The 14,803-nt window shown below is 48.5% G+C and overlaps 1 protein-coding gene across 8 annotated transcripts in view; it reads left to right on the top strand.

Moving 5' to 3' along the window:
* Nucleotides 1–7,860: 7,860 nt before the first annotated feature.
* The window catches only part of CPEB2 (cytoplasmic polyadenylation element binding protein 2), a 73,301-nt gene continuing 66,358 nt past the window's right edge, over nucleotides 7,861–14,803 (top strand). For 3 of the 8 annotated variants that reach the window (XM_061145497.1, XM_061145496.1, XM_061145493.1), the window contains exons 1-3: nucleotides 7,862–9,766; nucleotides 12,702–12,983; nucleotides 13,761–13,850. In XM_061145497.1, the coding sequence (XP_061001480.1) occupies nucleotides 8,075–9,766; nucleotides 12,702–12,983; nucleotides 13,761–13,850 (2,064 nt within the window). In that variant the 5' untranslated portion in view covers nucleotides 7,862–8,074. Of the gene's footprint in view, nucleotides 9,767–12,701; nucleotides 12,984–13,760; nucleotides 13,851–14,803 lie in introns of all 8 variants that reach the window. The other 5 variants (XM_061145499.1, XM_061145498.1, XM_061145495.1 and 2 more) reach the window with 4 other exon arrangements.

Raw genomic sequence — 14,803 nt, 5'->3', positions numbered from 1 at the left:
TCCTTCTCCAGGGGATCTTCCCAAGCCAGGAATTGAACCAGGGTCTCCTGCATTGTCGGCGGGTTCTTTACCAGCTGAGCCACCAAGGAAACCTGGTAGCTTGATGCTACCATTCTCTAGATAACAGCACATCCCTTTTAAATGTGCCCTAGAAACATTTTCTTCCTTCCTTTCCTTCCTTCCCCTCCCTCCCCACTGCCTTCCTTCCTTTCTTCTCTCTTTCCTTTCATCTTTCCTTCCTACAGCATTAATTGCATGATTAATAATTAATAATCAATAAACATTTATTGGGAACCATGCTCCAGGTACTGTGACAGAATCATGACCTATAAAGCAACTCACAGTCTAAAAGGGCAGATAGTCAAGGAAGTATATTAATAATTATGCCCATGTGACACATAACAATAAAAAATTATTACAATAATGTTCAGAGTGTAGAACAGGTCTCAACTCACTGTACCAGGGGGAGTAAAAAAAGACAGGCATTTAGACTGGAAGGAAAGGAAGCATTAGATGATGAAAAGAGGCATTCCAGGAACTAGAAGCATCATGTGCAAAGGCTCAGAGTTATGAAATGACATGGCTGAGTCAGCAAATCTGATAGGATGGAGAGTGACAGGTGATCAAGGCAAAGTGGAGAGCTGAAATTAAGTCCTGAAGGGACCTGTCTGCTAGCAAGTTTGGACTTGATACTGTGGAAGTTAGGTAGGGAGTGGTTATTGACAAGGACAGTGTAACAGGATCATAGTTGCTTTGAGGACTATTAGAGGGGAAAGAATCAGAAGAGGAACTGTAGGGAAGTCAGCTAAGAGGTTGTTGCACTAGGGCATGAAAGAAGAAAGATTCAGAGCTAAAACATGGGGAGAAGGAGAGAGAGCTAAAACATGGGGAGAGCTAAAACATGAATGGGGAGAAGGCTAAGGGGTCTGCCTTTGATTCTACAGTAGAATTGACATACAGTAGCTACCAATTACTTTTGGAGAGGGAGAGACAGAGAAGAGGACAACTCAAGTTTCCAGCTCCAAAACCTAGTTGTGTAATGATGCAATCAGTCAGACAGGGAGAAAAAGAGGAGGGAGATGGTAAGTTCAAGTATGTGTGCATCCTAAGTCGCTTCACTCATGTCCAACCGTTTGTGATCCTATGGACTGCAGCCTGCCACACTCCTCGGTCCATAAGACTTCCCAGGCAAGAGTACTGGAGTGGGTCACCATTCCCTCCTCCAGGGGATCTTCCCAACCCAGGGATCAAACCCTCCTCTCTTGTGTCTCCTGCATTGGCAGGCAGGTTCTTTACCACTAATTCAGGTATGGACACACAGAATTCCTGGGTCTGAGATAGATGATGTTTTAAAACATGATCATGCTAAAGTCATCTAGAAAGAGAATGCAGAAGTAGAGAAGAGGACCAAGAATATAAGCTAAGGACTGTAAGATAAGAGAGATCTGTAAAAAGAAAGGAAGATGGAGGAGAGGATGAAAGAAGGTTTAGAAAAGCAGCAGAAGAACTAGAAGCAGGATGAACAACCTGAAGATGATGTTACCGTGGGATGTTGTCTAAATAAAGCACCCTGAAGTTGGACAGCATCCGTGTGGACCTTAATTTCTATTCCCTCCCACCCCCACCCCATAGCCAAGACTAATGAGCCCCCATCTGTTGACTAACCCTTTCCCACGCTGTGGGGTCACATTCACAGGCTGGGCAGCAGGAATAACCGTAGTCAAGGCCTAGCATCTGAGTCGAGGCTCAGCATCATCTCTGTCTCATTGTCCCGTTGCCTAAACTTGTTCTGTTTCCACGAGCTGGAGTCATGATTCCCTGTTTTTGTTCAAGTTCCTGTACCGAATCCCTGTGTTTTCTTCTCTTTCCTCAGTAACCCAGTCCCTGGAGCCTGAGTCCTTCTCTAGGTTCCTAAGACAGAAATCCTGTCCCTTGGAGTCCAGATTATCTATCCCCTGATGTTAAAATTAGGAGTTGCCCTGTCTGTCTTTGCTCATGTATCCTATTGATGCCTGGAGCTCTCTTGCCTTGCTTATAATTCCTCGGAGCATCAGGGTGGTGTTTGGGGAGCTCTTGCCAACCAGCAACTGATAAAGGGGCTCTCATATTACTACAGTATATTTATAGCTATTAGTTCCTAAAACTATTTGTTAATTCACAATGCCTTCCTGCAGTGCATGCCTTCGACAACACTTGGGTGCCTACTGTGTGCCAGAATTGTTCCAGGTGCTGAGGATGCAATGGTGAACAAAACGATGTGCCTTCTGAAAACTGGGGAGGACAGATAAACAGTTGAAGTACAGAGTGGGCCCCACGGAGAAAAATCAAACACAAGCCTGTGAGGGAGAAGGGGGACTTTCCAGGTGGCGCGGTAGTCAAGAATCTGCCTACCATTGCAGGAGACACAAGAGATACAGGTTCGATCCCTGGGTCAGGAAGATCCCCCGGAGAAGGGAATGGCAACCCATTCCAGTATTCTTGCCTGGAAAATTCCATGGACAAAAGGGTCTGGCAGGCTACAGTCCATGAGGTTGCAAAGAGTCGGACATGACTGAATGACTGAGCACACATGAGGGAAAAGGAGGCTGGAATGGAGGGCGGGGGGTGCTGTTTTACAACAACAAGCAGGGAAGATAGATAGCACTGAGAAAATGAGCTTGAGCAGATAACTCAAAGTAGAGAGAGAGATTAAAAAAGAAAAAAAAAAAAAAAGTGAAGAGTGAGCCCTGCTGGTATGAGGGGACAAGTATTCCAGACAGTGGGAATTGCAAGAGCTAAGGCCCTGAGGCTAACTTGGCCTGGAATGTTAAAGAAATAAGCATTACACTGTAGGGTAAAAGTTGTCAGAAGGATCAGCGAGGGCAGGAGGCCATGACGAAGAACTTTTCAGTTATTGAAAATGTTCTGACTTTTATTTAAATCAGGATTTCACCAGAGGAACTGATGTCATCTGTCTGGAAGTAGCATTTCAGCTGCCTCATGGAGAGTAGACTATAGACAAGAGCCAAAGCTGGGTCACTGGTTAGGATTTGAGAGCAATGATCCAGAGGGGACAGCATGGTGGCCTGGACCACGTTGCTTGAGGTGGGAGTGGTGAGAAGTGGTTGGATTGTGGTATAACTTAAAGGTTGGACACGCAGCATGAAATGATGGGTTGGATATCCTGTTTTAAAAAAAAAAAGTCAAGAAGGATCCCAAAGTTTTTGGCCTAAGTAGCTACAACAGTGGAGGGATATTTACCCAGATGGGGATTAATGAGGTTGTTGTTGTTCAGTTGTTAACTTCTGACTCTTTGCGACCCCATGGACTGCAGCATGCCAGGCTCTCCTGTCCACCACTATATCTCTAGGAGTTTGCTTAAATTGATGTCCATTAAGTCAGTGATATTATCTAACCAACTCATCCTTTACTGCTCCCTGCTCTCCTGCCTTCAATCTTTTCCAGGGTCAAGGTCTCTTCCAATGAGTGGGCTCTTCCCATCAGGGGGCCCAAGTATTAGAGCGTCAGCTTCAGCATGAGTCTTTCCAATGAATATTCAGGACTGATTTCCTTTAGAATGACTGGTTTGATTTCCTTGCAGTCCAATAAAGAAGTGGGGAGTTCAACTTGGGCCATGTTAAATTCAGGATGTCTATGAAGCTATGTCCCGAGCAAGCAAGGATGTGGTCCACCAGTGGAGGGCTGGTCTTAGACCGGAAGTGGGGTGAGGACACGCCCTCCATGTACCAGGGGGGAAGGTGAGGTATCAGGGGACAGATGCAGAGACTGGAAAGGGGAGCCATGAGGACCTGGGGAAGCTCACCTGTAACTGCTTCTATCTTCTCAGCAAAATAGGAAGCCAAGTGAGCAACTGAGGGTGAGGACAGGAGGTGTAAGCAGGATTTAAGACAGAGAAAGTGAGAAGTAGTCTTCTAGGACAGTGTTCTTCAATTTCAGCTCATGACCTAACCATGAGTCTAAAATTAGAGATTTGAAATCATCCTGCTTTTTTAACTTATATGAAGAGAACATCAGGTGAAATGCCAGGCTGGATGAAGAACAAGTTGGAATCAAGACTGCCGGGAGACATCCACAACTTCTGATATGTATATGACCACCACCCTTATGGCAGAAAGCAAAGAGGAACTAATGAGCCTCTCAATAAAAGTGAAAGAGGACAGTGAAAAAGTTGGACTAAAACTCAACATTCAGAAAACTAAGATCATGGTATCCAGTTCCATCACTTTATGGCAAAAAGATAGGGAAACAATGGAAACAGTGAGAGATTTTCTTTTCTTGGGCTCCAAAATCACTGCAGATGGTGACTGCAGCCATGGAAGTAAAAGACGCTTGCTCCTTGGAAGAAAGACTATGACCAATCTAGACAGCATATTAAAAGGCAGAGACAATACTTAACCAACAAAGATCTGTCTAGTCAAAGCTACGGTCTTTCCAAAAGTCATGTATGGATGCGAGAGTTGGACCATAAAGCAAGCTGGTCACTGAAGAATTGATCCTTTTGAACCGTGGAGTTGGAGAAGGCTCTTGAGAGTCTCTCGCACAGCAAGGAGATCAAACCAGTCAATCCTAAACGAAATCAATCCTGAGTATTCATTGGAAGGAGTGATGATGAAGCTAAAGCTCTAATACTTTGGCCACCTGATGCAAAGAACTGACTCAGAAAAGACCCTGATGCTGGGAAAGATTGAAAGCAGGAGGAGAAGGGGATGACAGAGGATGAGATGGCTGGATGGCATCACCAACTCCATGGACATGAGTTTGAGCAAGCTCTGGGAGTTGGTGATAGACAGGGAAGCCTGGTATGTTGCAGTCTATGAGATGGGAAAGAGTTGGACATGACTTATCGACTGAACTGACTAGTGATTTTAAAAAGTAAAATTTTTAAAGAGTTTGTCCCATGTATTGAGGTAAAATTGCTTAATAAAAGCTTTATCTCAGGTGCATGTGTATATATGTGTGTCCTGGGTTGTAGCAAAATATTTTTAAAACCACTGGCCTAGGCCAGTGGCTGGAAATGAACAAGGGACTGTCAAATTCAAGCCAGGGACTGAGTTACTGGTAATGCAACTAATATACTTTCATGTAAAACTGATTAGAATATAGACTCATAAGATCTTGGTTTTGGACTTGCTAGAGCAGTAGTCCCCAACCTTTTTGGCACCAGGGACCGGTTTTGTGGAAGACAATTTTCCCATGGATGGGGTGGGGGGATGGTTTCAGGATGATTCAAGCACATTACATTTATTGTGCACTTTATTTCTATTATTATTACATCAGTTTCACCTCAGATCATTAGGCATCAGATCCTGGAGGTTGAGGACTCCTGGGCTAGGGGTCCCCAACCTCTTTCCTCCCACGCAGGTCTACCTGCACTGCAGGGAAACTATTTTCAATGGTGGGATACTCATCAGCTTAAAAGTTCTAGCTTTCAGAATATAACTTGGGACCCTCAAAACACAATCTGAGATGTTACTGTGGTGAGCAGAGGACATGGCAGTGGAACTTCAGGATTCAGTGTACTTACTATGAAGTTTGACCTTATTACATAATACCAAACTTGATGGTATTTTTCCATTTTGGAGAGCTCGGAATGTTCTAAACTGAAACTAATCTCAGCACACTAAGAAGTCTTGTTTTTGTTCAAACTTTAGCCCAGAATGGCAACATTTGGCTTTTAAATGTATGCTCTCTCTACTTTGCACTAACTGCAATTTTAATGGATGATTGAGCTAATTTCAGTGCCTGCCTTTTCAAGATTTGTCTTGGATCCTCAGATGAGTCCAGTCAAGTATAACTTTACTTAGGAAAAAAAAAAAAAGAATTTGTTCATTTTAAGATTTTTATATGCCTCAGTTGCTGAACATTTTCCTTGCAAAATGGATTAGTGAGTATTAACAGATATGTCAACAGGTGTTGTGAAAATAGCTATTTATATTTTTAATTCTGAGGAGCTCAGGTTATTTTCCAGACATTGCTAACTTAGAGTAAAAAAGGAATTCTCTGGTTTTATATTTTGCTTGAGTGTTAAAAATGGTTTCGAGATTACTAATTCAAACCAATTTTCTATACATCCACTGATTTCTAAACCATTTATGAGTTGTTTTTTAAAAGTACTTTCTCCTTATTTGAAGGCAATGTCAAACTTAGTTCATTAGACAGGAAAGCATAGACGTTATATATAGAATGTATTTTCCCCATGGAATGTTTTTCTCTCCACTGTATTTATGTTGATTTGTATAAATTTGAAACACTGAAGTAACAAAAGCGGGAATGAAATTTAACTAATAGAAAATGAGGACTCATAAAAATGAACACTCCTGCCTACAGCAGTAAAAAGTGTGCTAATTAACAACACGGAATATTTAATCTCAGTTCAGTTGTAAACCCAAACCAGGTAGACTCCAAACCCATTTCTATTGCTTTTGAGATTATCAGTCTATGTTACTTTCTAGAGTTTTTTCAGTAGTTTTTCTCTGAACGCCAAGAAAAGTTAAAATGGCAAAAGAGGAACATAAAATTCAGTAGCTTACTAGTATGGATCACTCTGCTGTTCCTTTATCTAGACCCTCCATCCATCTATCATCTATCTTTATCTATCTATCTATCTATCTATCTTAAATGTTTCTTTAGGAAATACACATGTTGAGGGCCTCTTCTGTCACTTCCAACAAGAGCTCTACCATGGAAAGCTCTCCTCTTCCCGTTTTGCAAGTCTCAACAAGTCTGCTGCTGAGTCAGAATCTCCTTTTCCTCCCTGTTGTCAAGAAGTCTTTCTCCCTTGAAAATTCATAAAGCTTTGGAAAAAGTTGAGTCTCCCGGGGGAAGGGGCGGGGATGCCAGAACAAGCGCGGCTGGGGAGGAGTCGCGCTTTCCCGACCGGGAGGGCTGGGGAGCGGACCCAGCTTTCCCCGGGAGCTCGCCGCAGGGCCCGTCGTGTGCGCATCTGCGTGTAAACCGCCGCGCGGGGCCGCGGGGCTTGCGGGGACTTTTGTTCGTCACCACTGAAGTGAAAACGCTTGGGACGAGGCCGGGGCTTCGTGTTTCCACGACAAGGAACACTTCCCCGCGGCGGCGGGAGGGCGGATGACAGCACGCGCCGCGAGAGGCTTAAAAAAAAAAAAAAAACGGAAACCCGCACGAAAAGGCGTTTTCCAGGGCAAGCCGCCCGGCGGCCTGCGAGGCGACCGAGCCCTGCACACGCGAGCCGGTCAGAGGCCTCCAGCGCCAAGTCCCGGGGGGACGCGAGGCGCCGGGGTCCCCGCGCGGCCGCCGACGCGGAGAACCACTCCCGGGCCTCAGTTTCCCCCGCGGGCCAGCACCGCCTAGGGCGGACCCCTATCCCGGCAGCCGGGGGCTCCCGTGACCCCGGGCGGGGCCCTGAGGGAGACGCGGTCGGAGGACAGGTGGCGCGCGCGACCTGCCGCAGACTCGGCCGGGACCCCGCGCCAGGAGGGGCGGTTGCCCAGGAACCGTTCGAGCCTCGCGCACGCGCGCGTGCTTGCTCTCGTGAGCGCGCGCCAGGCGCTCAGGCGTCGCCAGCCCCACGCCGGTCCAACCGGCCGCTCCTTTTCCCGGACGCGGGGGTAGCCTGAAGAGACGCGTCGCTCGCGCTCGCGCCCGCGCTCCCCCCCGCCCTCCCGAGAGCGCGAGCGCGTCCCCGGCCCTCATCTGTATATTCATGAGAGGCGGGGCGGCGGCGGCAGGGGCGGGGCAGTGGGGGGCGCGGCGGCTGCGGGCCCGCGCGTGCCGGGACGCACCGCGGGGGGCGGCGCGATTGTGAGGTGGCGCTGACGCACGTTCCGGGCTTCTTAAGCGGCCTGGGCGGCGGCGGCCGCGGCGGCCGCGGCGGCGGAGCCCGAGCCGGTCTCGGGGGGTGGCGGTGAGCGCCGCGAGAGGTGGCGGGGGCCGAAGTCGGTGCCCCCCTGGCTCAGTCACGGTGTCCCTCTCTCACTGACTTCCCCCGCCCCACCTCCTTCCACCACGGCCGCGCCGCCTCAGATCCGGCGGCTTCTTAGGCAGGGCGGCGGCGGCGGCGGACGGGGCGCGTCTCCTCCCGCAGCCGCCGGCCTGATAAATGAGGGACTTCGGCTTTGGGGTGCTGCACACCGCCCCTCTCCGAAGCAGCAGCCCCGGGTCCCTGTTCAGCGGCGGAGCGTACTGTCCCTCCGCCGCGGGACCCGCCGCCCCGCTGCCCTCCGCCACGCCCTTCGGCCCGCTCTCGCCGCCGCCGTTGCCTGTCACCGGCTTCTCGGAGGCCGCCTCCCCCTTGTCGATCCCCCTCGGCTGCGGCGGCGCGGACCGCTCGGCTGCCGCCGCCGTCGCCGCTTCCTCTTCCTCCCCGTTCCTGGCGCATCAGCAGACCATGCAGGATGAGCTGCTGCTGGGGCTGACACAGCAGCCGGCGCGGCCGCTCTCGGGGGCGGCGGCCACGGAGAAACTCCCCAACCACCACCCCAGCGGCGGCACGAACGCGGGTGTGACCCACCTCCTCCCCTCCCAGGACTTCAAACCGAGTCTGCACCACCCCTCCTCCTCCTCCGCCTCCTGCTGCTGCTGCCGCCGCACCTCCTCCCCGCAGGACTTCAGTAAGCGGCAGCAGCAGCAGCTGAGCAGCCAGAAGAGGAAAGAGTTCAGCCCTCCCCATCTTCCCCACCCTCCGGACTCGAAGCCGCTGCCGCCGCCGCTCCACTGCCCGGGCCGGTTCAGCCCGCCGCCGCCACCGCCGCCGCCGCCACCGCCCGGCCAGCTCCTCCAGCCGGCGCCGCTCGCCCAGCGCCAGCAGCCGCCGCCGCCGCCGCAGTTCAGCCTCCCGCATCCGCAGCACCTCCCGCCGCAGGACTTCGCCCCGCGGCAGCGCCCGGCCGACCTGACCCCGCTCCCGCAGCTCCAGCCTTCGCCGCCCGCAGCCCCGCGGCGCCGCCACGGAGGCGCGGGCAGCCCTCGCAAGACCCCGGCCGCGGGCGAGGGCAGCGCCGCCGAGCCCCCTAATGCGGGCTTGGCCCCCTCGACGCCGCCGGTGAACCCCGCGCCGGGCTCCATGGAGTCCCCCAACCACCCTCTGCTCAACAGTCCCAGTAACCTCCTGCCCGGCGGGGCGCTCGGCGCGGGCGCCTTCAGCAGCCTGCAGAGCCCGGACCTTCCGCACCCGGGCGGCGGCGGCGGCGGCAGCAGCGGGGGCGGGGGGCCCCCCGGAGGCGGAGGGGGAGGCGGCTCCGCGTCGCCGCCGCCGCTGCCCGGCTTCGGCACCCCCTGGTCGGTGCAGACCGCGTCGCCGCCGCCCCAGTCCCAGCCGCCGCCGCCGCCCCAGCAGCCGCCGCCGCCGCCGCCGCCCCAGCAGCCGCCGCAGCCGCAGCCGCAGCCGCCGGGCTCGTCGGCCGCCACCCCGGGTGGCGGTGGCGGCGGCGGCGGCTCGCTCAGCGCCATGCCGCCGCCCAGCCCCGATTCGGAGAACGGCTTCTACCCCGGGCTGCCGTCGTCCATGAACCCGGCCTTCTTCCCGAGCTTCTCGCCTGTGTCCCCGCACGGCTGCGCGGGGCTCAGCGTGCCGGCGAGCGGCGGCGGCGGCGGCGGCTTCGGGGGCCCTTTCTCGGCGGCCGCCGTGCCCCCGCCGCCCGCCATGAATTTACCTCAGCAGCAGCCCCCGCCGCCCGCGGCGCCGCAGCAGCCGCAGAGCCGGAGGTCGCCAGTCAGCCCGCAGCTCCAGCAGCAGCACCAGGCGGCGGCCGCCGCCTTCCTGCAGCAGAGGAACTCCTACAACCACCACCAGGTAACGGCGGACGGCCGGCGGCCCGGTTGCGTCGCGGGGCCGGGGAGACCGCGGGCGGGGAGGCCGGAGACCGGGCTCGGCCCGAGCGGCTCCGAGAAGCCGCGGCGAGGGCCGCTCGCCCGAGGGAGTGGGACGCGGAGGGCGGTGAAGGGCCACGGGACTCGGGCCACCGGCCGCCGGCGGGGCGGGAGGGCTGTGGCCACCGTGGGCTGTGAGGCTCCGGAGGCGGGCCCGGCTGGAAGTGGCTCCGGCCGGGCGCCCCCTCGAACGCCCCGGCCCGGCGCTCGGGGCTGGGGCCGAAGCGGAATGGCGCCGGGGCCGGGGCGGCGGGCGTCCGGGCGCGACGTCCCCTCCGGTCCCGCGGAGCGATCGACCCCAGGACTCCGCCGGCTCCCCTCTGGCCGGCCGGGCGGGCGGGCGGCCGGCCGGGCGGTCGACTTCCCCGAGCCCGGGAGACGCGGCGAGGCGGCCGTGGTTCGGGGACCGCGGGACCGGCGGGCACGGGCGGCGGCCTCGGGTGGAGTGGCTGTGGGAAGCGAACTGGGGAAGGAGGAGAAGGATTACCGGAGGCCACGCGTGTGGGCAGCCCGTGAGGCTCCGCCGCCGTCCAGTGAGGGAACGGGCGGAACGGCCTTTTTGCTTTGGGGTTTCTTTCCTCCTGAATTGGCCGGAGGCAGCCGTCGCGGGCGAGGCGGTGGCCGCCCGCACCGCCTAACCCGGTGGGACCCGCGTCAGCGAGCGGCCGCCCGGCAGCACTCCTCCCGCCGACCTGCCTCCCTCCCGGCGCGGGTCGGGCCCGAGCTGTCAGATGTTTGAGGAGATAGATGCTCCAAGGTCGTTTCACTTTCTGTGCCTTTCAAGGTTTGGGTATTATCTTGTAGGTTTTAAAACTAAACGAGCCTGCGATTAGTGTGTTACCTTGAAGAGAAGACTTTTCCTTTTTTTTTTTTTTTGGTGGCCTTAACCTTCTCTTGAATGATAGGGTGTGTATATTTTAAGGGGGTAGTGTAACTATGAAATCACAACGCGCAGGTTATTCATCCGGGTCCTTTCTGAAATTCAAGGTCTGTGTTGTTATCCTGTCAGGACAACGTCTTGAGAGACCGCTGGGTTGGTTAGTTGACATTGAAAGAGTATTTTGTTGTTCTTTTTTTTTTTTATCTAGTCAGCATTTATTAAAGTGCTTATTCTGTCTAAGGCCACTTCAGTGATTAAAGATTGAGGAGCAAAATTGGACCTTAACCTTAAGTATTAACTTACTGATGTAACTTTTTCCATTGACCAGTTAGTTTTTAAGGATTAACCTTTTCAAGAGGTGACTACTATCTAAATTAGCCCAAGTAACAGTTAACAGTTTATTTAAATTAATCAGAATAACAGTTAACAGCTTTTGTTGAATCACTCCACTGGTTTCTCCCTGAGAAAGGAGAATGTGGCCTGTAAGAGTTGAAATTAGGTAATTTTGAAATAGTATGCCACTTTTCCATGATTTACCTGATCTTGAAGAACTATCTTTTGGATGTCAGGGTCTTTCTTTTTTAACTAGAAACTTGTCCCGGCTATTATCAATAGGTATGTTTGTGTTCTTGAGGCCATGGACTATTATTAGAAGACTGTATACAGAGATCCATATTTAACTGTAATCTGCTTTTTGTCAAAAAGAAGGGTCTCGAAATGGAGTGTAAAAGGTCACCCAGCTATTAAATGGAATTTTAGATCACTGCAAGAGAAGTTTGAGCACTGTGTCCATGAGGAAAGTAAGGCCCTCAAGAATGAGGGATTTGTCCATGGACCCTTAGCTATGCTTTTGAAGTATGTAGAGTGGGAAAGGGTAGTATATATTCATGGTTATATTAGCATTAAAAATTTTTTTAAAACAGATACTATAGACCAGGTTTACCAAAAAAATAGATTTAAGAGTGCTTGACTTAACAGTAACTTATTAACTTATATAGTAACTCCATGACCCATACTCCCTTTGGCTCAATGTTAGCACAAAATTATTATAAGCTTATGGTCAATTGACAATTGCTAGCAATTAATACTCTTCAAAATCTACAGTTATAGCCTCTTGGAGAATTTTTCAGTCTTTGATCACTTAACTTTTCTTGCCATTGGTTCTGTTTTGGAATATAATTTATTTTTGAAAATGGATGACATTAATGGAGACTTGTATTATTAAGATCTCTACTAGAATGATCAAAGTATATAGTTATCTCAGTGTATCTGCCTATGGATAATAGCAGATAATAACAGTTTCTTGGATAGTTAAGTGAAATAACAACTACAAAAATTTCAAAGAAAGTACATTAAAACTGGAATAAAATTTTTTAAAAGTTGAATAAACAGTGCAAAAAAAAAAAAAAAAAGGGGAGAGTCATTTCTTATATTTTCTCTATCCCCCAAAGGCATTTTTATTCCATGCAATAGAATAAAGCCAAATGTTATTAACCACTTTTACAGTGATATAACTTGTTTTAGAAATGTAAAGTCTAAATATTTCACTCATATGATTGGCATATTTTAATTAGTAAAACCCTATTTCTAGTGGTATGCTTAGCAGAATATGATTGCGTAAAGATCATAGTGTAAGTTATATCTTTAAGGATCTTCAAAGTTAATTTCAATTTTTATCTTTAGCTTTTTCTTCATATCTGTCATGTATATGGCTCTCTCTGAAGGGGAAAACAAGTAATTGCATGGTTCTATGTTAGTAATTGTCATGAAATATCTGCTTCTTTCATTATAATTTATGTAAACGAGAGTAGGAAAAGACACCTAGCGTTAAGTGAGTGTGTTTTCATACACAAGGTCTCAAGTCTATTAAATGCTTATTTTTTAAAAGATTATATAAATTCTTACCTCAGGCCTAAGTTTGGATTTCAATTATAAACTCTTTAAATGCCTATAATTTAAATAGATGTATTTTCCCCAGCCTCTTCTGAAACAATCTCCTTGGAGCAACCATCAAAGCAGTGGCTGGGGCACTGGAAGTATGTCCTGGGGAGCAATGCATGGCAGAGATCATCGTAGAACTGGGAACATGGGAATTCCAGGAACTATGAATCAGATATCTCCATTGAAGAAACCGTTTTCTGGTAATGTCATAGCACCACCGAAATTCACTCGCTCTACTCCATCACTGACTCCAAAATCTTGGATTGAAGATAATGTGTTCAGAACTGACAACAATAGTAATACACTCTTACCCTTACAGGTAAGAATGGTGTGTAAATGGCCTTGTTTCTAATGTTAATCTTTCAATATAGGAAATTGGGTGGTGGTAGTAGTCATAGTATGATAAAGTTCATGGATTAAAATGAGAAAGCTCTAATGTTTAAGTGTCTGATTTAATTATCACAGGATAAAATACCTATACAGAGAAAATGAGACTTAAAAAAAAATTTTCTAAACACATAATAGAAAATAAGCTTCATAAAGTGTAGAAGAACCCTGCTATATTTCTTAAATTCACATTGAAGCTTTTTAATTGGCAGCTCCTTGAAAATGCCTTAATTTATTAATCTTTAATAGGCCACCAAAATGAGTTTCTCCTCCAATATAGCTGAACTAAAATATTTAGTAATTGTTCATGAATTTGACTATGATCAGCTGTATGTATATTCAAATATAGTTAGTGCAGCTCTGATCGAGGCAAAATAATATTAGGATATTTTACATTGAATTCAAATTTGTTCACTGATTCAGTGACTCTTTCTAAATGTGGCCTAATATTTATGATGATTAGACATTTTTTTAGACCTTTAATATTTTGTTGATATTTTAAGTTAATGAAGTCCCCTTATATTATTTAAAATGAGAATATCTTTCCTTTAACACTGTTAGAGGATGGAACAAAGATACAAGATAGAACTTTTGATTGTTTTTTTTTTTCTTTTCATTCTTTGTTCCTTTTCTTTTTCTTTTTTTTTTTGTGGGTGGGTATGGGGAAGAGAACTGCTTGTTTCTGATGAAAACTTCTATGCTATTGAAGGTGAGATCTAGTTTGCAGTTGCCAGCTTGGGGCTCAGATTCACTCCAAGATAGTTGGTGCACTGCAGCCGGAACATCCAGAATAGACCAGGTAGGCTGCACAGTGTGTACTTACCAGGATTTTGGCTAGGGGTTTAGTATTTGTATTGTGAGTAGGATTTAGTATGTACTTTTCAATTATACTTGTTTAAGCATATGTCAGAAAGCGTGAAAGCAATTTATTTTTAAAGGATTCACTTAAATTATTTAAAGTGTTTCGTTTTTAAATTTGAAAGTAACTCATAATCTTTTTACATTTCCTGAACGTAATTGATTCGTTTTTGGAAAAAGGAATCATGTACCCAAGTGCACCTGACTTTAAACATCAGTCAAACTGAATACCTTTTATTTCTTTTCAGAATCACTTAAACTGAACATATTTTATGTCTTCTCAGAATCATTTGCAGTTAGGTATAAAATCATATGTTTGTTTAACATCTAATCATACATTTCATAAATGTTTTATAGAATTTTTTGGCACACTGTTTCATGAAACATGCTGTATGTGTCTTGAGATATATGCTTCTAAGAAAACCCTTAGTTCAGTTTTTCACCTTTATAAAAAAAGTTTATGGTATTTCTCTAAATTTTGTTAGTGCCATGAAATCCACTTATCTTTTCCCAAATAATCAGTTCCTTATAGAAAAGAAAGTGAGTCAAACATCTGAGAGTCAAGTCTTGATCGAATTGCCTTCAAGTCCTTTATGGTTACAGAATGCTCTCTCTCTTCCTGCAGATGAAATTTGAATGCGAACTGGGTACAGGTGATGAGAATTGTTTGCAGGACAAGTAGGACACTCAGTTCTCACAAAAGAGGATTCTTTATTACAGAGCCCAAGTGTGAATGACCATAGACTTGACTCTGTGGGGGTCCAGTGAATGGAGCTCTGTTATCCGTAGTTACTTTATCAACATGAAATGATTTTACAAGTAAGGACTGTATAAACAGATTAATATTACATTTGAAAATACCTTTCTAACCTGTAGGGTTGGCAGTAACTTCAG

This window comes from Dama dama, chromosome 6, assembly GCF_033118175.1.
Source record: "Dama dama isolate Ldn47 chromosome 6, ASM3311817v1, whole genome shotgun sequence".
NCBI classification, from domain to species: domain Eukaryota; kingdom Metazoa; phylum Chordata; class Mammalia; order Artiodactyla; family Cervidae; genus Dama; species Dama dama.
The sequence above is the reverse complement of the archived record's forward strand: the minus strand, read 5'-3'. Positions and strand labels throughout refer to the sequence as shown.